The 23,319-nt window shown below is 36.9% G+C and overlaps 1 protein-coding gene across 2 annotated transcripts in view; it reads left to right on the plus strand.

Annotated features, from left to right (window-relative positions):
• The window catches only part of SLC36A4 (solute carrier family 36 member 4), an 86,344-nt gene that overhangs the window by 20,138 nt on the left and 42,887 nt on the right, over positions 1–23,319 (plus strand). For both annotated transcript variants that reach the window (XM_015642762.3, XM_015642785.1), the window contains 3 exons: positions 315–413; positions 14,893–15,062; positions 20,390–20,559. In XM_015642762.3, coding sequence (XP_015498248.1) covers positions 315–413; positions 14,893–15,062; positions 20,390–20,559 — 439 coding nt within the window. The remainder of the gene's footprint in view (positions 1–314; positions 414–14,892; positions 15,063–20,389; positions 20,560–23,319) is intronic.

Below are 23,319 nucleotides of genomic sequence, written 5' to 3' on the forward strand. Positions count from 1 at the left end.
AGAAGATAACTTGAGATGAGCACTTTCCCTTCTGTTTTAATTGATGCTCCCTTAGACACACCAATGTGATACTTCAAATGTGAAAATTTCTAGTGACAGTGATAGAACCTAGAATAAATAATCTGCAAGTTTCTGTGTGGGAAGGTGGTATAAGTGTGTATAAAGGACTAAGTTTGGGAGGAAATCCATGGATTATAAATAGCAATGTATACACCACTGTCAACATGTACTGAGTTTTCTTTCGTGTAACATAATGTGTCAATCAAAATTGTAGGAAGAGGTAGTAATGAACTGTTTTGCTTTGTTCTCTTCAGGATCTAGCAGATCCTCGAAAACTGCCTCCTGTGGTTGGCTGGAAGAAATACCCATTGTTTTTTGGGACAGCAGTATTTGCTTTTGAAGGAATTGGTGTGGTAAGTGCTTTTTAGACTCTTCAAAATCACTGGTTCTGTGCTGGGGATACAGGTAGTTTTACTCCTGTTGCTATTTGATTGGTTTTGTTGAAGCACTAATCTCCTGTGTTGGTATGAAAAGGATTAATTTGTCTGGTCAAATAAAGTGAAAATTGTCGACATAACATCTCCATCACTTGGGTGCTTAACCCAATTCCAGATTGCAAAAATGACTTTAGTCTCAGATAGTGTCAGGAAAATCCACAACCACATGAAGTTTATGTCCAAAAAGGAGACAGAGGAGTCCTGCGACTTTATTTAAATAAAGGGAGAACATCCTCTGGGCCCCCCACCTCCTTGGTGTTTTCTCTCTCAATGTTTCAGTGAGTGCAGCCTCCTTTTATCCTAAACTCACAGCTGTATGTTGCCTCTTCCTTTCCCCATTGGCTGAAGTACTGGATAGTTACAGCCTTCCCAAACTGCCTACCACATATTCCATCCTTGATCCTACTGTTTTACCCCAAAGTTCAGAAGTTTAGGCTTGTGCAGACCCACTTGGTTGTTTCAGGAGCCAGGTTGCCAGGGCTCTGTAATGGACCTGCTGCCCAAAGTCAGTAGAGACATTAAGACTTATTTCAAAGATGTTAACACCCATCCTTTCACCCATCAAATTATTTATAAAGACATTAGCTTTCCTTTCATTAGGTAACCACTTTTGTTCCACATGATATATTTTAAAAAGTAGCTAAAGAGGCTTTTGGGAATGGTAGGTCATAAATTGTTGGGAAATTACTGTGTATGCTTTATTCGCTATATGTAGTTACATGCTTAAGCAAGTGTTATCCTTAAAGTGTACGCTTAAAATTAAAAAACAAACAACCAACCCCTCCTTCTTTCCCCACCCCATCCCCCAATAAAATCCTGAACAAAACCAAACTAAAACAACCCCAAAGTAGCATGTAATTAATCTGAAATGATTGTCTGTCACTCATATAACACAGCAGATTATCAGTTCTGTTTTCTTTTTTGGATTTTTAAACTCTGATTTAAACCAGATTATTTTACCTTGCTGCTGTGTTATCAGTAGCAGAAGAGCTGAATAAGAAAACCTTTTAACTTGCATTACATAAGTGTGTTTGCAAACTCTTTTCCACTGTCTCTCACATATGAACTGATTGATGCAGAGGTTTAGCTACCATATATCTGAGTGTATCTGAACATCTTTCCTTTTGTCATTTGGAAGTTTCATTACAGGAAATCAGCTGTTCACCTGAGATTATTGATGCTTACAGGTCTTGGGCAAAATAACCTCCCCAGGCTCAGAGAATCAGATTGGACTACACTAAACTTGTTACTCTTAGGTTATATAGTCTGCCTGGGACAGACTGCACTTGCTGTGTGTGTTATGCACAGTAGGTCTGATGCATGTCCCAGTTGTATCAGGTTTGCTCATGTACTGCATAGCACGCAGGTATTTGTAGCCAGAGAATCCCAACTGAGAGTCCTGTAAGCCTCAGGTAGGTAATGAAGACTTATCATTTGGTAGCAGTATTTTATTGAATTACAGCAAGGAAATTGGTTTATGGTAATTATTTTCTGGCACATTAAATCCCAAATTAGACAGCTCCTTAAATTTACATCAGCATTGACTTGTGATATAAACCTTTTAAAGAACTGCCCAGAGCATTTTCTTATTTGGCACCCTGGTTATTACTAAGGACATCTTTAAGAACTCCAAATTTTTTTCTCTGTATTATTGAGGAGCTTAATGATATAGGGTTTGTTCTATTTGTACCTTTAAAATGTAAAAATGCTGCTTTATATTTAGATATTAGTGTTATATAGGTATTACATATATTTCTTCATAGGCTATCTCTATTTTTCACTTGGTCATAATTTAATCCCTTTTCAAAGCAAATGGAAAGCATGGTTAAGTTTCACCTTGTTATTAATATTTGCAAACTGATTAAATGTTTATGTCTGTTATGGTTCAGTACACTTTGTGTGTGTGCTTACATTACACAAAACGGTTAATATGTGGCTACCTTTAAAAATGGAAATGAAAGTGAAAATCTATACCTTAATGTCTGTTCCTTATATGCAGATTGATATTAAGATGTCCCTGCCTCTCAGGGAGATTTTTGACATGCAGAATGTTTGTTGTGCATGCTTATGCTGTATTTGCGTGCACTATAGAGAAAATTTGAAGAAAAAACTGTTTAATATATTTGAATAATCAGAACTAAACAAAATTGTTGAAGCATGAAATAAAAAAAAGGTAAGTGAAGCAAAGCAAGACAAGACATTTCCTCTTTACATAACTAATATTTAATATAATTCTTGGTGAATTATTTAATTGATAACTGCAGCTCAGCAAGTTACCATTATAAAGCTGTTATATAGCTGGTGTGTGGTAACTTGTTACCCCGTCTTACTGTCATTCCTATATCCATGTGGTTGAGTTCTGGTAAGGAAAAAAAAGCTTCATTTAATTAGATTGGTGCCTTGGTCTACTCTGTCTCACTGCAAGCACTTAAAATGGATTTATGTAATCTTAGTCTTGGTTTTAGAGACTTGATTTTAGATTCTGTTCTGGAATGTCTTGCAAATATCTCATATTACTCTGAAGCTGTCTGAACATGGCATTATAAACAGAAGCCTTAAGATCTTAATTCTCAGAAAAATTGATTTTGATTGCTTAATTTTATACAATAAGTTGGCCTGAAACAGTAATGAGGTCTCATTTTCCTTCTCCTTGAATCTGAATGTGTGTTTTGCCAGTTCTCATTTTCAGAGCTGCCAGATTACTGGGTGTTATGAAAAGGGACAAAGAAATGCTGAGGTTTTGGGCTGGTGCAGTCATCTTAAGCAGAACCTGACAAGAGAGGAAAACTGTTCTCAGTGTGCTTGCTTGGGTTTTTTTCATCCCGTTGTTCCAAAAGATGTATATTAATTTTTTTTTCTTTTGGTTTAGCACTTTTCATCACTTAAAATATGACTATAGTTCATTAGTAACTAATGAAAATTAGCGACACTAATAAATAAACTAGTAATAAAACTAATAATAAAACAGAAGACCTGTTCACTAAATGGAATGTGTTTCAGAGAGCTGCAATGATTCAGCAGGTTCCTACTAGAATTTTCTTCTTGATCTCAAGAGACCGTGTTTGTCTTACAGATGATGAGTGTATGAACATGGGTTTTGGTTGAAATCTATAATTAGCTTAGGACTGATTAGCTGTCATAGTGTTATAAGAAAATCAGCAGTATGGAATTTGGAATATTCTTGCTTTGACTGTAGACAATCCCTAAATAAATAGACTTGAAGAACCTCAATTTTACTGACTTGAGTCTTTAATAACTCAAAGGTGGACTATTTATAATTGAAAATACAGAATCTCAAACCAAGGTAGTGCCTAGAAAGTAACACTTAGGTAACTAAGAGGTAGTTTAAACATTTCGTCAGCCAGTGTTATAAAAGTATTTTGAGATATTTTTCATTAAAATAAAAACAATTTATATGATGAATTGATTATATTAATGTGATGAATCGAGCTGTTCATATCTGCCTGTGAGATCAGTCTAGACTCTTATTTGATGGCAGGTTTGAACAATTTTGTCATTTTGCTAAAGTCCAGGCAGGTTGTTTTTTTGTTGCCACAACTGCTGTAGCAGTTAGTGCTATTGAAGAGCTGATTAATGTTAATTCATGCTACACTCTGAGTGATGCTTGTAACAGGATTAAGATGTGCTGCAGTCAGTTGCTTATGCTATTCATTTAGTTGCTGCCTTTTAGAGATGTCTGTAAAAATGGGGTTACTGCAGATTGGTCTAAGGTTGCTGCTGCAAATGGTGGCTGTCTTGACAGCTGGGTGGGGATCATTACTGTGTGGGAACAGGAGAAGATGGCAGCAGGGGCACCCACTGACCCCGAGTTACCAAACAGCAGCTGAGAGCTCAGTACTGTCAGTCTCGGGGTTACCATTCATAGTGTTGAGAGTTGCTTTGGGATTTCAACACTTGTAAGTTTAGGTTTTGAGATCATCAGGGTGACATTCTGAAAATCCTACTGACTAGTGACATCAGTTCGGTTTGTGGAACAGCAGCGGCAACAGAAATGCAGTACTCTTAAGTGGATTCAACAAACCATGTAAGATATTTGGTTTTGTTTAAGCTTTCAAGTGAAGATTCCACTTCAGCAGGCAGAATGTTGATTTGGAAGTGAAGAAAATGTATATTCAGCCTGCTGTGAACCTTTTTGAATACAGGACTGTGTACAGGGCTGGGAGATTCTGCAGCTGCTGCTTTCCCTCTGTAGTTTGGTCCTCTCTGGCTGTAGGTTCCCTGTGCCAGATGATGCTGCCTGGCAAATCATGGGGCTGGTGTTCAGTCCACAGAAGAGAAGAGAATACCAATGCTACTACTTGAATACAGGAGCTGTGGGTGATGTAGTAGAGTGAAGATGTCTTTCACAGAAGATGCAACATTATTTTGCTACGTCTTCTGTGAAAGCATTATTTTTTAAGAACCATATTTGAGTGGCTCTTTCATGTTCCAAAAGTGAGTAGGCCTGGTTTTAAAATTAATGTGAGATTTTGTTACTGAATTAAAAGTAACTTCAGACTAAGTTTGTCCAAAATGAAGTTAAGAGTCTTGAACGCTCTTTTTAGAAAGGTGTAAACCAACACCTTCAGGCTTGGCTCTGTCTGTAGCATTGCCATGTGCAGGTAATAGCTTTGCATAATGTTGTGCTTATGTAATACCAGTTACACTTAATGAATATTTTGAGTCGAAAGTCAGATGATGTTTCTTGTTCTAGATATAAAAAAACAGATCCAAATGTGGAAGTGGTATTTTATAATAAGCTTCAGGAGGAAGAAGCAAGCAATAGAATCATAACATTTAAACAAGAAATATAATTTTCCTTCTCCATTACATATAAATATGCTAAGTTAACTACAGCTTTTACAACTGAGTATGAATTTTTTCCCTCCTGTTGAGTCCTGCAGACAGATTAGCTTAGTGAAGAGAAAAACATTACTTTCCAACATTAATTTCAGGTCTGGAAAATAAGACTTCTTATATTTTGGCCTATTACTTGAAGATGTCTATTCAAACTGCTTTTGAACTTGGATATCACAGCTTTGCAGCTGAAGATAGGGTGGTATTTGTATACCAGAAGACAGGCTCTGGAATCACATTAGGCAGCAGCTAACCAATTCCAGAAGATTTAAAAAGAGAAAACTAAGTGGATTATCATTTTAAAATGTCATTATTTGGATTTTGAAAGTAATGCAGATGAGCTTGTTAGGCCTGTGGCTTTGAGATAAAAGCCTCTCATTGTCAAAAACTCTTTTGACAGATTAGTATTGTCCTTAAAAAAAAAAAAAAAAAAGAAACCCAATGGCATGATTCCCTTGTCCTTAAGACCAGACTGTATTTGTCAGAAGCAGACATTTAACAGGTAACATGACATCATCTAAATCTACTTGCGGCATCAGCCCTTTGGACCAAGGTATGTCAATTCCATAGGTGTTCTTTTGGGATGATGCAAAGACTTGTATCCTCAAAATATGAAAGGTGGGACTGCTCTGAGGATGTTTTAATATTTGGACAAGCAAGTGTAACTGACTGGATTTGATGACTGAGGAGATGACCTACTACTAAACGTATAGTATATGGTAAATGTGAACTTTAGATGTTGCTTTACCAAGAAGTGCTATAGCTACTGTGCAAAATTTGGAAACAATTATGAGCAAATGTGTTAGAAACAGAGAATGTTGCTAGATGAAGCAGATAAAAAGATGTTGTATCAGAAACTGTAAAAAATAAACATCTGCCCAATTCAGATGAATGTTGATAAAGTATCAGACGAGTTGATACCACCTCTTTATCAAGTTAAATATTCCTTACCAGTAATTTGCACTTCCAGAGAATGGAGAAACTTGCTTGCACCCTGGAGAACCATTTGTTTGCACATATTGTACTTTTATTATTTCTTATTTTAAAGGCAATTCTTAATAACACAAAAAGACCTCCTAAGATAACTTCCTTTCAGGTAGTATCCCACACGCATGCTTGCAAAATTCAAATGTTTCTTTTTCCTTAGAAAACCTAAGATACACATGCATGGCAGAACAAACATTTTAAAACAAATATTTAAAGTTTACTGCTTACTGGCCTGGAACTTTTCTTAATCATTATGTTGTTGGTGAATTTGGAGGAGGGGACAAAGAGCAAGAATGACAGAGAGCCAAGTTGTCGTGCTCTGCCTTGCCAGCTCATGGCAGGTAGGTTTTGGGGTCTGAGACACAGCTTCAGTGAGGTACAGAAGCTAATTTTCCTTTTCAATGTGGCCCTGTCTTGTATGGAAGACTTGTCTTCCTGAATTATAAATGCAGTAGAGGCAGAGTGATGCACACATGATTTATGCTGATATTATGTATGATTAAGAAACATAGCTAAATAATTTTGGGCAGGAATATTTATCCAGTTTATTTGGCTTTTTTTTGAGCCATATTTTTTGTCCCCTTGGCCCATCTTTCTGTAAGTCTTCTAAACTGCAGCATTTTTGAACTTCGTTGTGATGGTTGGATAAGATTTCCTTTCTGTTATGTTCTGAGTAAGTACTTACCTGCAGTGTATGGAATTATCTAAGTAGTATTTAAGTGTAAGTCTTCATGATGTGGCAAAGATTTTGAATATACCCTGAAGATGCAGAAATTTTAATAACTTCCTGAAGAGAGGAGCTGGCTAGAATAAATACTCACATCTTTAGTTTTAGACTTTCATGTCTGTCATTTAATCAGCAGCATCTTAACTTTACCATCTATAATAGGCTCTGTGCAGGCTTTTCATTGATGAAGGTAGCATTGCAATGTGTGCACATGGTTGTGTCTTTATGTAAAAATAAATAAAGTTTAAGTTCTAGTTTACCTCTTAAATATCTTGCCAACATATTTATTTTCTAATTTAAATCTATTGTAAATCATGAATAATTTACATGTATTGAATCAAGGATGATGGAGACAAAAGCTGGGAAAAAATGTTATTGTATGGCTGAAAATACTAGGTATTAATAGACCCATCAGTTTGTCAAAAGAATCTTTAACTCAGTAATGTTCTTGAATGTTCGCTGAAGAATACCTTTCCTAAACCTAAAATATTTTGTTAATTCATGTTCTCCCACAGCTGAGAGCCCTAATTAGCATACTGCTGAACACTTCTGCAGGCATTGGGATTGGCTCCCTAATAAACACCTTGGTTGAAAAATGTCGTGGTTGGTGGTTGGTCAGAGTGCTGTGACCTGCCTGGAGAAGTGTCCATAAAAGGAAGTCGTGGGGGCACAGGCACATCCGCACTTCTGTGTGTGATTTCAGCTGTTTGGGATTTGGGCAGTGCAGAAGGAGGGATGGAGTCCTTGTGTGGGGCTCCACAGAGAATCTTTATTGAACTTCTGCCTTGAAGGGGTCCAGGGACAAGGAGACTCTCATTCTCCCAGTGGAGGGGAGAGAGCTCGAGTGAGAGAGCCCCAGATAGTCAGAGGATATGGGGTTATATAACAAAAGCAGGGGGTGGGATAGAACAGGGCCAATGGGATGAGGGCACAGGGGTGGAGTGAGGGGGAAGGGCCAATGGATTGCATTGAATCTGCATGTAACAAAAAGACATGCTGGGAGAAGCTTCTTCCTCACCCTAACAAAGAGGGGGTTACCGCCTTAGGGGTTTTCGCTCCGGGGAGTGCTGTGGACTCTCCCAGTTGGCCTACTGGCCTCCACAGAAAAATGATACTGAATTGTCAGGAGCAGCAGAAGAAAGAATCCTAAAAGAACTGGGAGAGGTGGAAAGGAAAAGTAATTGTAATGGTGAAGGCATTTGGAATGAGAAGATTACAGCAGGAAGTGATGTGGTGTGTGTTCTTCAACTTTGTGTATTTGACTTGTGTTTGAGCTGTGTGTGTGCTTCATGGGAAAGGTGATGAGTAGTGCAACTGTCAAGGTGGTGCACCCTCAAGGCAAGCTGAAGTGTGTTGAATTGTTTCAAGAAACATAAAATTGTCAGTGTTTTCCTTCTATTTGGATTGATTGGTTGTTTTTTTTTTTCAGAATTGGGTGATTACTTCTTTCAGTGATGGCCATGTAAAGTGTGACATACGAAACACTTTCTGTGTTGGGTTCCTATTGTTTTTTAGCTGTTGATCCAGGGGTGTACATGGCTGTATTTTCAAGGCTCTTATCCCAGGGCAGAGAAATTTCTGTGTGTAGAGTTATACAATTTTGTAGATCCTTAATCCCACTTCTTGTGATACTCATTAATCCCCAGTGGAAACCACTGTAATTTATTTTTCACTTCTGTGGTAATGGAATTTGTGCAGCCCCATGCAGGTCCTTGCAATATGTGTATACTTTGTTGTGTGTCCCTTTAGAAGCTAAAGCAACATATGGGTGGAGGAGCATTTCAGATAGAAGACAAAAGACCTTTTTGGAAGACATTTTTTTTTAAACCACTTGCATTGAAACAGATTGAGGTTTGTAAATTTTTTGTCTCTTGCCTACAAAGAAGCAGGTATGGATAGGTGAGAACTTAGTAATCATTATAATTTATTTTGAGGGGACTTAAATTCAGCATGTGTTTGGTCATTGGCTGGAATAAATATTTAAATGCCATTGCAGCTTTGGAAAATTTCATTTTTACCTCCTGAGCCAGAAAGACTCCAGAAATACACAATCATATAGTACATCTTTATGTATTATTGCAGTAGATTGAAATATACCCTCCAGCAACATTTGCATTTCTAAGTAATTTTTTGTTTTATCACTTTCCCTGTAGAAATTTTGAGAGTAGCATAACTTATACAGAACATATTAGACCACAGTACTGTATAGTCTGTAGGCTGCAGTCCAAGTGACTGGGGGCTGGAACTGTCTGATAAATTCGAAACATAATTTTCTATTAACATATATCTTTTGCTGGATAAAATTGCATACTATTGTAAAGGCCAGAAAAGCATATAACACTTCAGTGATTTTGACAGGACAAATATTCAAAAATACTTAAAAATATTGGTGACTGAACTAAAAAGCTACTTTATCATTTTCAGTTTGCATCGGAGAGAAAGTTTTTGGATTATGTTCACAAGGTCACATAGGACATGATAATACACAAACCTGCAGAACTTCTGTTAAATTTCAGAGCAAGCTAAAGATTAAATAAATGTAATAATTATGTGATAAATAAACTTGAACATTACAAAAGAAAAAAGAACCCCTGGAGGAAATGCAAGTTTGGATGGCAAGCTAAATAAGATTTACACAGTTCCTTCAAGCATTGTTAAATCAAGGCCATCAGAATAGGGAGGTAGATTGGGTTTGTTTTTCTGTGTAGGTGAGTAATTCTTTTTCTAGGTGAAACAGTGGCTTTACTGGAATCTGAGGAGATTGGTTTTTGGAGCGATTGGAATTGCTCAGCAGATTTCAGAAGGCAGTGTGTTCTTTAGTAAGAACTTGTCTCCTGGATTTATTTATTTCATATAAAACTTTTACTATAAAAAATGATGTACAGTGACCATTTGGCTTACGTTTTTCCTTGGGTAATAGTAGCTGCACTTTTGCTTGCAGTCTTAAGGTATCTTTTAAGGAAAATTGGATTGTTTATGGTACGTGTTCCAAATAGTGATGTTCTCTAGCTTACTAAAGAGAGTGAGCTTTAAAAGAATATCTAAAAGTGATGGAGTAGAAGCCTGTTGCTCAAAATATTGCATGGGCCTTTTTCTGTGCAGTGCAAGAGGAGATGCACTAGGACAGGCAAGCAAACATGGCAGTATAATAATGATGTATGTTGTTATTATTCTTTTACTTCATGAAAACTATACTTTTTTCTGCAGACAGTCCCCCTGTAGGCTGTGTGGTTGTAAATCCACCTTTCAGTGAGCAGATGAATTCATTGGTACCTTCTGCAAACAATTAGGAATGGGCCAGGCCTGTGCTGCATTGGTTAGCTGAGGATTTAATATTTTGTCTTTGGAGGTCAGGTAGTAGAATTTAAGTTTACATATCTTGAATACCTTTGATACCAGCTTTTTTTGCTTTGACTGAACAGAGCTTTATTTTGCTGCTGTAGGGTATGATTAGAGATGGATTTTTTTCCCCCTGAGTAAATTAATAAATATATTTAATTTTCCAAAATTCTTGAGTTGTCTCTAGCTTAAGCTAGTCAAAACTTCTATATAGCTATCTACCTGAAATACTTACTTTAAAAGTGCAGGGGATAAAGGATGTCCATTTTAGTGTGATTTCCTGAGAAATGGAAAGATGACTATATGTATTTAAGCATTAAGCATGTCTGCTCTTAAGCTATCCATCACAAGATTAGCTTTCAGTGGCTATGAAAATTAAAATAAAAGTTTATCTGACTGCCTGCAGGTTGAATTCTCTTGTTGTTGTTGGGGTTTTTTTTTGTTTTATTTACAGGAAAAGTACAGTACAGACTTCTGATAAAAATTAGGTAGTCCCCTGCAGCTTATTTGCAGGAAGACTGTGAATGTAGTAGCATATTCAAGACAAGGGATGAGAAGGCAATGGTATTACTGGGAATGTTTATACCTACTTCAGGCAGCTTGAAATGAAGGGGAAAGCACTTTGCATAATGGATGATACCAGATTAGCCAGGTTATTTCAAACATCCAGTTATAATTCTTTGCCAGTTAATTATGGATACTTTTGAATTTATTTCGTGGATGAAAGCAAGATGTACTGCGCTTGTTTTGCAATTTTAAGAAACCAAAGGTTGATTGTAACTAAAAAACCTAGTATTAAGTTTCAAGGAGTATAATAGGAGTAATGTGTGCAAATGTCTCAAAAATTATAGGAAAAAACTGTGTAGCAGGCGTCAGAGAAAAATGATGGAGAGTTTATTCAGCGAGGAGGAAAAAAAAAGGATGGAAATTGCAAAATTCTGAAAAGAAAAAGATTTGTCTAAAATATCTGATTTCATAGGTGTTTAGGGTTTTGACAGGGACCAGCATGAATTGAAGGAGAAAGAGCTCGAAGGAAGCACAGCATGGATATCAGAAGCACAGAAGAGAGTCATTAAATAGAAAGGTTAAAAAACATATCTTTGAAACTGAATCTTGACACGTCTCACCTCCTGGTTCCAGAAAGGAAGCAATAAAACCAGAACTAAGAAGCATTTGTTGAAAGAACTTTGTCTCTTGCATTCAGATGAAACTTTAGCTTTTCTGAAGTCATTGCAAGAAGAAGCGTGCAGGGACTGGAAAGAAATTTTACGGTGAAGTTGTATCCAGTAGCTGCCTACCAGTGGCTCAGTGTCAGAACAAGCACTGGCTCACATCATATATTCCAGCAGCCTCTGTCTCCTTGTGAAAACTCCACTGATCTTTTGGATCCTGATGAGCTTCAACAGCTTAGGGAGCTGGGTGTTTGTGTAATATGCATGTGATTGGTTGTTACTTGGCATCAAGTTAATCCCATGAGTTACAGAACTTTTTAGCTTGTTTGCAGTAGGTGATACTGGATGCTCTATAAAATCTGGCTCAAGTTCTTAGAATAATTTCTTTGGGGATCAGTTTTACTGAGGGAAGCATCTCCTGCAATGACAACTGTCTGGAGATTGCTGTTGCTGCTGCTGCTCAGAGAGCAGCTGGGAAGGGACGCTCTCGCCTGGACTGAGTGATGCAGGAAAGGCTGCATTATCATTCTCATTTGTTCAGCCTTGGAGGCACATGTAGTCCTGATGCTAACCCAAGGATAAACCGAGAGGAATTTGAGTTTTTAAATGTAATTTCAAGATCTACGTATGTTAATGGGTCTCTCACCAACAGTCTTATTATCCTGTATTTCTTTTAGTGTCTCATTTCCTTAAACTCAGCAAAAATGAAAGTTGTAACATTAAAGAGAGGATGATGATATGAGAACATGAGTTTAAATGGGTGTATTTTATTCTGATTTACTCATAAGTATACAGGAAATGATATTGCATTTAATGAGTAAACTTGGTTTAGTGATAGTTAAAAAGCAGAGTGTGTATGCTTAAGAGCATTTCCCTGTAATGGTTTTAAATTGTTTTTATTTTTTTAATGTTTTTGTTTTCTTGGAGAAACACAGGTCTTCTGGGTTTGAATGCTAAACTGGTTGGGTTTAAATGCTAAAGAGTAAAAATTTAAGTATAGTTAGAAATTTAAAAAAAAAATTTCAATACTTTCTTTGGAGTCAAGCACATTGAACACAGTATGTGCCACTAGTCCTTTCCTTTATTTATGAACTAATTTTCACATAGACAATTCTATGATAATCTTGTCTGCCTGTAAAAAGAACTTTGGTAAAATGTAAGAAAATTAAAAAGGTAGATATCCTGGTCAGAGTCTGTTACAGACCACATTTCTTTTTGTATTCTTCCTGCTGCTCAACACTCATTTAAAAAATGATTTAATTTTTGAAACTCTTTGCTTATATTTTGCATTCCCCACCAGATCAAGTTATAGTCCAAGCTCAGGTTCTTTTCTGGAGGAATAGGATCAGCAGTGGAGGCTCTGAAATACATAAATGACATTTATAATGCATTTTAATTGAATAGGAATAAAAATTTCTCTGTGTGCACCTTTTTAGGCACCTCTTGATTCCCAAGTGTAAAATTACTATTTTGGGATTTTAGATATAGGAGAAATAGGGCCATGTGGGATAGATTGTCAATGGTGATATGCTACAAGTCAGGAAATAAATGTCAGTGAGTGATTAGGAGGAAAGGAGTAATTACCCTATAGAAAATAGTATGCCAGCAATTCAGATATATCAATTTGTTAGTTAATTAGAGGATGAAATCTGTTTTTTTTCATAACTCATATTACTTAAATAGTAAATAGTCAGTCAATTAAAAAGCAATTTTATATGATGAACAGTAGCTTTTACAAGGCAACCCCTATTGCACTGTTTGTCTTTATTAGATATGACATAAGTGCTAACCAGGGATGACAAGCTTCTTTAATTAACTGTGCCATACTGTTCATCAAATATAACCTGCATGTCTACTGAAAGATAAGCTGGACTGTGAACTTTATTCCACTGTCTGTATTGCCTAGATCTTCATTTCCTAACTTAATTATAGTAATGCCTTTTTGGGACTACCTAAAAACAGAGGCCAGACAAAATTTAGAGAATAAAAAGCAGTTGTATTTATTGAAGAGCCTTCAGGTACATTTAGAGCAGATGAATCCCCCTACCCAAAGCTACACCCAAAAATGGATGATGGGTCATGGGTTTCCATACGTTCCATAAGTTTGGTCCTTTTGCATACTGGGGGTTAATCTTCCAGTTAAAGCTTCAGGTAATGAAGTCATTTTTTCCCCAAGTTTGCTCCCCCCAACTCACTTTTGTTTACATCTCTCCAGGCTGAGACAGTGAGGTGTCCTTTATTCCCAGGCCTAGAGAGGAGTTGTTTTGTCTGACCAAAATGGGAAAACAGTAGCTAATACTCTATACAGAATTTAGAGTTATGAACTAAAGAATTGCAGGATTACTAATATGTGAAAAATATAAAAAGCTAAAATCTTAAGGCAACAGTAGATTAGATTCACTTAGATGTAGACATACAGTATTAGGTGTCTTAATCTCGGGCTATGTTCCATATTGAGTATTTAAGATGACTGTATGGTTTTCCTGAAAGAGGTGGGGAAAGTGTGCTTGTCTAGGAGTATCCCTTTGGCTGGTGTTTTAATGATGTAAAAGGATCTGTTTTGCTAGTGAAATTGAAGGTGGGAAGAGCAGTATGTGAGCTTGTCACTTGGTTTTACTGCCTTGCCTGGAAATTTTGTCTGGGTGTCTAAAAACTGAAGTTGGAACTTACTGAATGTATTTTTCTGAATGCTGTAGAGTACAAGTAAAAGGCAGTCTCCAGCAAACTTCATGCAGTAATGGTTGTAATGCCTGTGTCTTCACTTTGAAGTGATGGCAGCCCAGTGAGATGGCTTGACTGTGTGAGGCTCAAAGCACTATGTTTAGGAAAAGCAGTCCTTAGTTTGGCTTGCCCTGTTTCTCAGAGAGATGAAAAATTGCATGGGACTGCATTCTGGTAGTCATGGACTCCAAATTTGTCTGTGGTGGAGGCTGACAGTGCAGGCATACCTGACAAGATTAGAAGAAATATCCTGTGATTCTGAAAAAAAAAAAAAATCATGTTCCTCTCATTGCTTATGTATTTTCATCTGGACACTGTAAGTTTCTCTTGACAGGTTTTCTAGCCAATAAATATTACTTTATATTTCCACACCGATGCTTTTTTTCCAGCCAAAATATCTGCTTTTCAATAACCAAGTATTTCTATTGGGTACATAAAACATTGTGACCATCCAAGCAGTAAAACATTACTGTAGAATAATCTTACTTATTTATACAATCACCTGAATTTTGGAAATTGGCATTGAAAGAGGGGAGACAAGTAGTTTTACTCTGAGAACATAAGATGTGATGAATTCTCCCTGTATTTCCAGGTGCTGCCATTGGAAAACAGGATGAAGGACAGCACACGTTTCCCCCAGGCACTGAACATTGGGATGGGAATAGTCATGGCATTGTACATCTCGCTGGCCACCCTAGGGTATCTGCGCTTTGGGGATGAAGTCAAAGGCAGCATAACTTTAAACCTGCCACAGGACAAGTGGTAAGTGCCTCTGTGATTTAAATGCAGTAACCTAGAAGGCAGAAATGTTGCAAAGGTTGTTCCATGCCTCATTGCCATCAGGGTGTTCAGACTTTTAATATATCTGCAAAAGAGCTGTGGCCCTAGCCAGTAATTTCTTCCATAGTAAAAGGACTTGCATATAGAGACTGATCAATGATATTATAAATCATTCCATCTCTAGAAGGAGCTAATTCCAGGACTGTTGAAGGAGGAAATATGCAGTTTGCAACAAGGTGTCATGCAGTTCTGAAATGAGCTACTTTTACTTTGGATGTCCTGGTAATGTAGTGCCCTGTTTTAGTGTAATCACTGAGTTTAGCAGATGAACAAATGGAATAGAAGACATAAAGATGAATAGGTTTGTAGTTCAAGTGCAAGTTGATGGATAGTGTATATGATGACTTTCTGTCAGGAGAAATAAACTTATGTTTGCCAGTGTCTCAAGGATACTACAATTTTTATTTAGATTTTATTTAGCTTTCTTTTTTTTATGTGCAGCTATGAGGGCTGCACATGTCATGAGCTGAAGATGCGCTGAAGATGATTTCAGCTGCTGTATTGTTAGTTTTGTATCTGTCTGTGGGTGGATATACTCTTAACTATCCTAATATATTTTTTTTTAGTATTTTTGTCTGATAGGCACAAAATCAGGTATATCAGCAGTACAAAAGTGCTAAAATGGAAAAATATTTTAATGTTTTTATTCTGATCAAATAATGTCTTACAGGTCATATACTTGCATCTACTTGTTCAATGTCTGTTGTAGTTGCTTATTAAAGTAGTGAAATCTCAAATTATGGGAAAAAAACCCTGCTTTGATGAACTGAATGCTGACTTTTTTATTCTTTGAAAAAGAGAACACGTGTAAAGAATGTTCTTAATTTTTAAATGTTACTTTTTCACTCTCTTTCTTCATTTTCATTCCTTGGAGTCAATGTGAACTATGCATTTTTAATATTCTTAAGAAGTTTTGTTTAATTGCCAGACTGATTCCAGTGTTTATTACAGGAAAGTATAAAAAATGCATCTTGAAGGATGAATGTTTTTTTTCGTTGCTAGAACTTTGATTTATTTCCTACTGCTTGTTTGCTTACTTTGTTTTTATACTCCTGTTTTATGAACTGAGATTTGGACCTTAATGTTTTTTCATTTTATGGGATCCTTTCCCCTTCCCCTTCTCCCTTCCCTTCTCCCTTCCCCTCCCCAGTTTTTTGGGATATTGCTCATCATACATATCTGTTCATTGTATATACATTACGAATTTAGTAAGGCCAAGTGCAAGGTGGGGCAATCCCAAGCACAGGTAGAAGCTGGGCAGGGAGTGGATTGAGAGCAGCTCTGGGGGGAGTCTTGGGGGTGTGGGTGTATGAAAAGCTCATCATGAGCCAGCCATGTGCACTCCCAGCCCAGAAAGCCAAATGTGTCCTGAGCTGCATCCAGAGCAGTGTGGGCAGCAGGGCCAGGGAGGGGATTCTGCCCCTCTGCTCTGCTCTGCTCTGCTCTGCTCTGCTCTGCTCTGCTCTGCTCTGCTCTGCTCTGCTCTGCTCTGCTCTGCTCTGCTCTGCTGAGACCCCCCTGCAGTGTTGTGTCCAGCTCTGGAACCCCCAACATAAGAAGGATGTTGACCTGTTGGAACAAGTCCAAAGGACAACCTAAGATGATCAGAGGGCTGAAGCACCTCTCCTGTGACAGGCTGAGCAAGCTGAGGGATTTTCAGTCAGGAGAAGGCATTGGGAAGACTTTCCAGCACCTTCTAGTACCTAAAGAGGGCTTACAAGAAAGCTGGAGGGGGACTTTTCTCAAGGGTATGTAGTGACAGGACAAGAAGGAATGCCCTTGAGTTAAAGGAGGGCAGGTTTAGATTAGAAATTAACAAAAAATTCTGTGTGGTGAGGCATTGGAACAGGTTCCCCAGAGAGGACTTCTCATCCCTGGAACTGTTAAAGACCAGACTGAAGGGGGTTCTGAGTAACTTGATCTAGTGAAAGGTAATACCCGTGGCAGGAGGGTTGGAACTGGACGATCTTTGCGGTTCCTTTCAACCCAAACCAGTCTGTGATTCTCTGACATAAAAATAAGAACCAAACAGAAGTATGAAAATGTTTACTGTATCTAATCTATGTGATGCAGCTGAAAGGAAAAATACTTCTATTTCTAATATAACGTGGCAGTCCTTGTTATTTATAAGATTAGTGAAAAGCTTGTTTTAAATAGTAGCTTTGGGTTTATTTGCGCCTTAAGAGAGGTGCTCTTAAAAAAAGGAGTGAGAGGAATGTGCAATAAGCTAAGGTTGCTGCTCACTGTTGCTTTTTATTGTGCTCATGCAAGCAACAGAATGAATTTTATTCTGCATCCCTGCTGTCTAACAGAGCTGTTCACATAGTAGTTTCAAATAGCTCTTGGCTACAATGCAGATGTGATGATGGTGATGATATTTGTCCTGATGGTTTTGCAGGCCTAATGCAAGGAAACAGATAATAAAAGAGGTGGAAGCTGGTGCTCTATAGGGTTGAAAATTGGCATTATAAGTGTAATAACCTCAAAGCTAGTCAAGGCACATATCCACAGTTAACAAAGTCATCTGTTTTTGTCTTACTCTGGAGAGTACCCCAGAGCACCAAACAAAATTAGGAGAAGCAGCTCAGTGGTGCACTCAGGGATTGTGATGTATGATGCTGTTGCTGTGCAGGACTGTGGGTCTACCTGGTACAGTACCGAGGGACAAATGGTTGCAATTAACTGGGCTAGCAAAACAAATGTCCAGTGAACTGTAGGACAGTATTTTGCCATTTGGTCCTCACATAAAAAGCCAGTAAGTTGCCGGTTTAAAATAGAGAAATTGCAAGGAGCAGAGAAATTTTTTTATAAGAAGACAGGCAAAAGACCCTGGAATGTATCTAAGCAGTGAGACTTGGCTTATGTGTTTAATTCCAGCTGGACAACCCCTGTCTTAAAAATAAGCCTTTCCTGAGAAATAAAATTAAATTAAAATTCTTCTCTTTCTGAGTTTTATTTGATGTCCTCACAGATGAATTGACTGGTAGGCATACATAGGCCCTAGACTGGTTAGGTTCTTAGGTTTAATTTAAGTAGAGGACTGCTTATATTCCTAAAAAAATCCTGCTAGATTGGTGCTTTTGGATAAATGACTTAGTGCTGTTCTATTTTAATGGTGTTTGGAAGTACAAATTGTCATTCAGCATAATATATTACTTAGAATATGTTGAAAATTGACTTAAAGAGTAATCCAGTATTTGCAGATGTAGATGATAGAAAATTTTGCTTTAGTACTTGGTAGTGTCCTTGGTTTGGGTCTCACAGATTGGTAAAGTGGTTTGGGTTGGAGAGAAGGTTTAAAGATCGTCTGTTTTGGTCCCATGTCATGAACACAGAAATCTTTCACAAGACCAGGTTGCTCCAAGGTCCATCCAGCCTGGCCATGAACACTTCCAGGGATGGGGCATCCACAGCTTCACTACCCTCATTGTAAAAAAAAAATTGCTTCTTTGTTCTCTTTAGTGTTCTTGTCTACTTAAGGCTGAATATGAGGGTTCTTTCCACCATCCGTTTTTTGTTAAGATGTAAGTGACAGTCTTTGTGCAACAGTTCCCTTACTGTGAATCCCAAAAGTTAATGACTGCACAAACTTTAGTGTATTGAAGTTTGACAAGACTTCACATGGGACTAGTTCAAATGAAAGCTTCACATAATTATTGCTCTGTTTGGTCTAGCTGTGTTGTTCTAGAAGCTTTGTTGCACTACTTGCCAGTGTTTCTACCCTTAAAATGAGTGTAATGAAATCCAAAATGTAGAATTGAAAAGAGGTTTAGTACAGATGAATGATTGAAATTTTTATTAAAAGGTAGCCTAAGGACTCATCTTTTTCTGATTGGAATATGGTATTAAATTATTAGTAAAATCACTTCAGTAATACAACTTTTTTTTTTTTAAAATTTGGAAAGTTTTAATCCTCAGAGAGCTGTAGAAAAATAGTGTAATGGAGATGCTTACATTGAACAACTGTGTGTTTAAAGTTTTGAATCATGTTTTTGAATATATTTTAGAAATTACTTTTGTAAAGGCTTAGGGTAGTCAGAAGCCTGAGGAGTAAAGGTAAACTCTGGGTATCTGGTAAGCTAAAATTTAACCTAAATAGATAAAATCTATCTAAGCTTCTGGAATAAGGACAGTCTTGCAGAGCTCTTGCTCCTTCTGAATTTCTAAAAGCTGCTCAGCAGTCAAAAATAACGCACGTCGCAAAAGCAGCAGCTTCTAAACTAACTACACCATTATGTCAACATGTAAATTGATGTAATAGTTTTTCTGTCCACTTGAATGTGCCTTTGGAGATTCCCTGAGTTGTGTACAGTGACGGCCAAAACTTTGATACAGATTATTTAAGACCTATTTGTCAAAATGTATTTTTAGTTGAAGCTTACTTTTATTTCTTCTTCATATCATAGAATCATAGAAAAGAGATAGAAAAAAATTTCCATCTTGGTGGAAAAGAGATAAGCTGTACAGATAAAATTTTTGCTATGCTGTGCCATTTGACCACAGGATAAGGGGCCAAAAGCAGTACTAGCTGGATTTTATTTACTAATGCAGATACAGACTGTGATACTCAAAGAGAGAATGCTTTAAGTGACCCCTGCCAGGCTTTGAGAGATACAGAGATTAAGGTCCTATTTGTTCTTTCCCTACTCTTACTGCTGTTTTTTATTTTCTTACTTATGCATGTTGGCTTTGCTTCAGTTGAACATCTTTTTAAGGACCGAAGCAAAAACCAAAGTTTTCAGTGCCTGTTCTGCTTGGCATCATCTTCTGTTAAAACAAGTTGTTTCTGAGAAATATTCCCTTTCCCTGTTGTGAACACACAACACCACATGGTAAATGAACCAAGCCCTTACCCAAAATTTTTATTATGTCCATAGAAAGAAAATACTACAAAGAGACTCATAATTTCTGTCAGTTTGCTGCAAACAATGGAAGATACTTGTAGTTAATGCAGCACAAATTAAAAACTTACCTAAATTTAAAACTGTTAGAGGCATGGATAGCTCTTTGTCATTTGTTTACTCAGCCACAAGTAACGTGGTAAGTATGTCTGGACTTTATTGCAAGATTTACTCTAGTTGGCTTATCTTCTGCAATTTTTTAGGCAGTTAAAATATTATATTCATGTTTTCTGTGGAAAAATATTTTTTCATATATATATATGTATCTACTTAGGGCCACCACCAAGCTAATTTTTTATGAGGAATTTGCAACTTATATACTTACATGTCTTTAAATATTTTCAACAGGTTGTATCAGTCTGTAAAAATTCTTTACTCCTTTGGGATTTTTGTGACGTATTCAATTCAGTTCTACGTCCCTGCAGAGATTCTCATTCCAGTTGTCACTTCCAGAGTGAAGCAGAAGTGGAAGTTACTCAGTGAGCTTGTGGCAAGAGCACTATTAGTCTGCTCAACCTGTAAGTATGTGCAGAAAGAACGTCCATTAAAAAATTTACTATTACATTTTGTTGGGATCTACTTACTTAAATACACGTTTTGTTGTTTATTCCTCCAGAGGCTAGCAAACCTGAAATTTTGTTTCAATACTTCACTACCTTTTGACTTTTACGAACAGCTGAAACTAGTGTTGTATTTGTATTTTAACCACATTTGTTTTAGTAGGTGTGACCAATTACTTGACAACAATATCTTTTGCCAGTAATAGCCTAAAGCTGCCAACTGGAAAGTAAACCCTTTTCAAATAAAATTTTTTAAATGAGTCACTCATTGCTGAGATTTGTCAGCATTTATCTATGTGATCTTCAGTACAAGCTTGTCATGGAGAAATTGTTTCTCTGATTTGTTGATCTGAGGATTAAGCCTAAAAGCGTGCCGGGTCTGTATCCATAAAGCAGCATTGACAAACATGGATGCCTGGTCACGGAGTTCATGAAGTGCCACTTATTTTAGATGATAATGCTCCAAAGTAGTTTTGCATCTCTACCTTCACTTCTTGTTGTTTTTCTTGCTTGTCCCCTAATCTTCCCATCCCTCCTGCTGTGTCCCTGCTTTCTCACACACAGCTGGTTGAGATCTACTAGTAGGAGTCAGCAGAGCTGACATTGAATGGTGAGTGTGGTCTCATTTAGGAATCAATACTGAAGATAATGAACAGTGGGGGAAGTTCAGCTTTGCCTTTACAGCTCAGAGCCAGTGGTCAATAACATAGCAAGCTTTTCCCAAAGAAATTGTAAAAAAAATGTTTCTAATACAAAGCTGGCTTCTTGACTTGACCATTTGTATTGAAATGAGCTGTTAATGCCTTAAAAACAATCAAAACTGATAAATAAGCAAAAAAAGGCTAAACCTTGTGTTTTAGGGGAAAGTATTGATGAAAGGAGATATTTAGTTTATTGTCTCCATTCTCTTGATTAATGAAGTAGCTATGTGCTGGATGATACCTAAGGATTGTTGTCAAAGAAAACGTCTGCATCCAGTGAGACTTTCTTAAGGTCAAGCCTGTTGAGAAAAACAGTTTCATGTCAGTGCAATTTAATTACTGCAGTAAGCAAAGGGAAATATCATCAATCTAATAACTTGCTGCTCTGAAAATATATCTGCTTTGTGAAATTAAAAAAAACAAAAATAAAACTTAATTTTTTTCTTGAATGATGAAATACATATGTCCTGAAGCATCATATAGCTTGCGTTCTATTTCAAGTGATGCAGGCATTAAGATTTTAAGATTGAGGATAGATGAGTAGCTCTTGAGAGACATCTAGATCAAAAAGCTTCAAGGTTCAAAGCACTTCTTAGTGTCTCTCCAGGACAATAGAAGGTCACAAGTAAGATATCCAGTCCTAACCACACCTTGCTGTCATGAGGCCCTTAATTTCTGCTCACTCTCTGTTGCCATTTATGTGCCCCTTATCACCTGCCCTAGTAGTGATACCACAATGGATTTGAAAAGCTAAAAATCTTGTAGATTCAAACTGTTGCTTACACCCAAAGGCTTCAAGGATTTATTGGTGAAAGATAGTTTCATGTGTGTGTCTGATGAGAAGAAATAGTGGTGAACAGGCTTAAAGGCACATTTCCCTGATTGACTTGGGAAAATTATAAATGACTTAGTACTATTCAGCCATAGGGTTTTTTCTTAATTTTATCATTAGCCTTTGTAATTTCTGGGTAGTCTGAAAAGGGAAAACTGGGAAACAATCTTCAAGAAAAGAAAGAAAAAAAGAGGAAATTATCTATATATATGTAAAGGTACATATATGCAAAATATATAGCTATATATATAAAGATGTAACATTAGAATGCTGTATTGTTATGTCTTTGAAAAAATAAGTATAGTAGAATTGTATAACTAGTACATGCCATTACAACTTACCTGTGATACAAATCTCTGCAATGGAGCTGCGTGATGCGTGTTACTGGGATATTTGAGGACATTGAATTGGTTGCTGCAAGGCACAAAAAAGTAACATTAAAAGTTTGATCTTACATTTGATATTTGCCCAGCTGTTGTGTGATGTTTTGTATTATCCTAATGGCATTTCAGGTTTTTCCCAAGTAGTTTCTACAACTTGTATGCATGAAGTAGCTGTAATAGTTTTTCACCAACAATTGCGTAAGCTCCCATGCTTACATTCATCTTCTGTTTATCATTTTTTGTTGAAGCACTGGTTTTAAACAGAATTAATTTAAATAGCATCTCTTTTCACTTAGCTGCACTTTTGTCTAACTGTAGAACATAGTTCCTAAAATGATTCAGAAAGTGTTTCTTTAATAGAAAGTAAAAATCCAAAACCTTTTAAATTGAATTTTAGAAATTAAATGGTTTTGATACCAATGACGGAGTATGTTGTAATGTCTGGACCATTCAGAGGTCATTCACTGATTAAAGGGAATCTGCTTTCTTGAAAATAATTCTTTGAGAAACTTCAGCTCTGTTGCTAGTAACACATTAGCTTTTTAAGAGAAGACACAAAAAATCATTTGTTACTAATTCTTGGGACGTTTGTATTACTCAAAAATGATGTCATTGTTTTATTGTTGGAGCATATGAGAAACTTCTTTTGGAAGAAGCAGACCCAGGAGTCTTTTTTTTTTTTTTTGTCATTTTTTCTGATCTGATAAGGTTTGTTTTAAGTAAGGACTTGACAAATGACTCGGGATGTAACACACCCAAAAGCCATCTGTGTTGCTTAGGGCTTTTCATTACTTATTTGCTC

The sequence above is a fragment of the Parus major genome, chromosome 1 (genome assembly GCF_001522545.3).
Source record: "Parus major isolate Abel chromosome 1, Parus_major1.1, whole genome shotgun sequence".
In the NCBI taxonomy this organism is placed as follows: Eukaryota; Metazoa; Chordata; class Aves; order Passeriformes; family Paridae; genus Parus; species Parus major.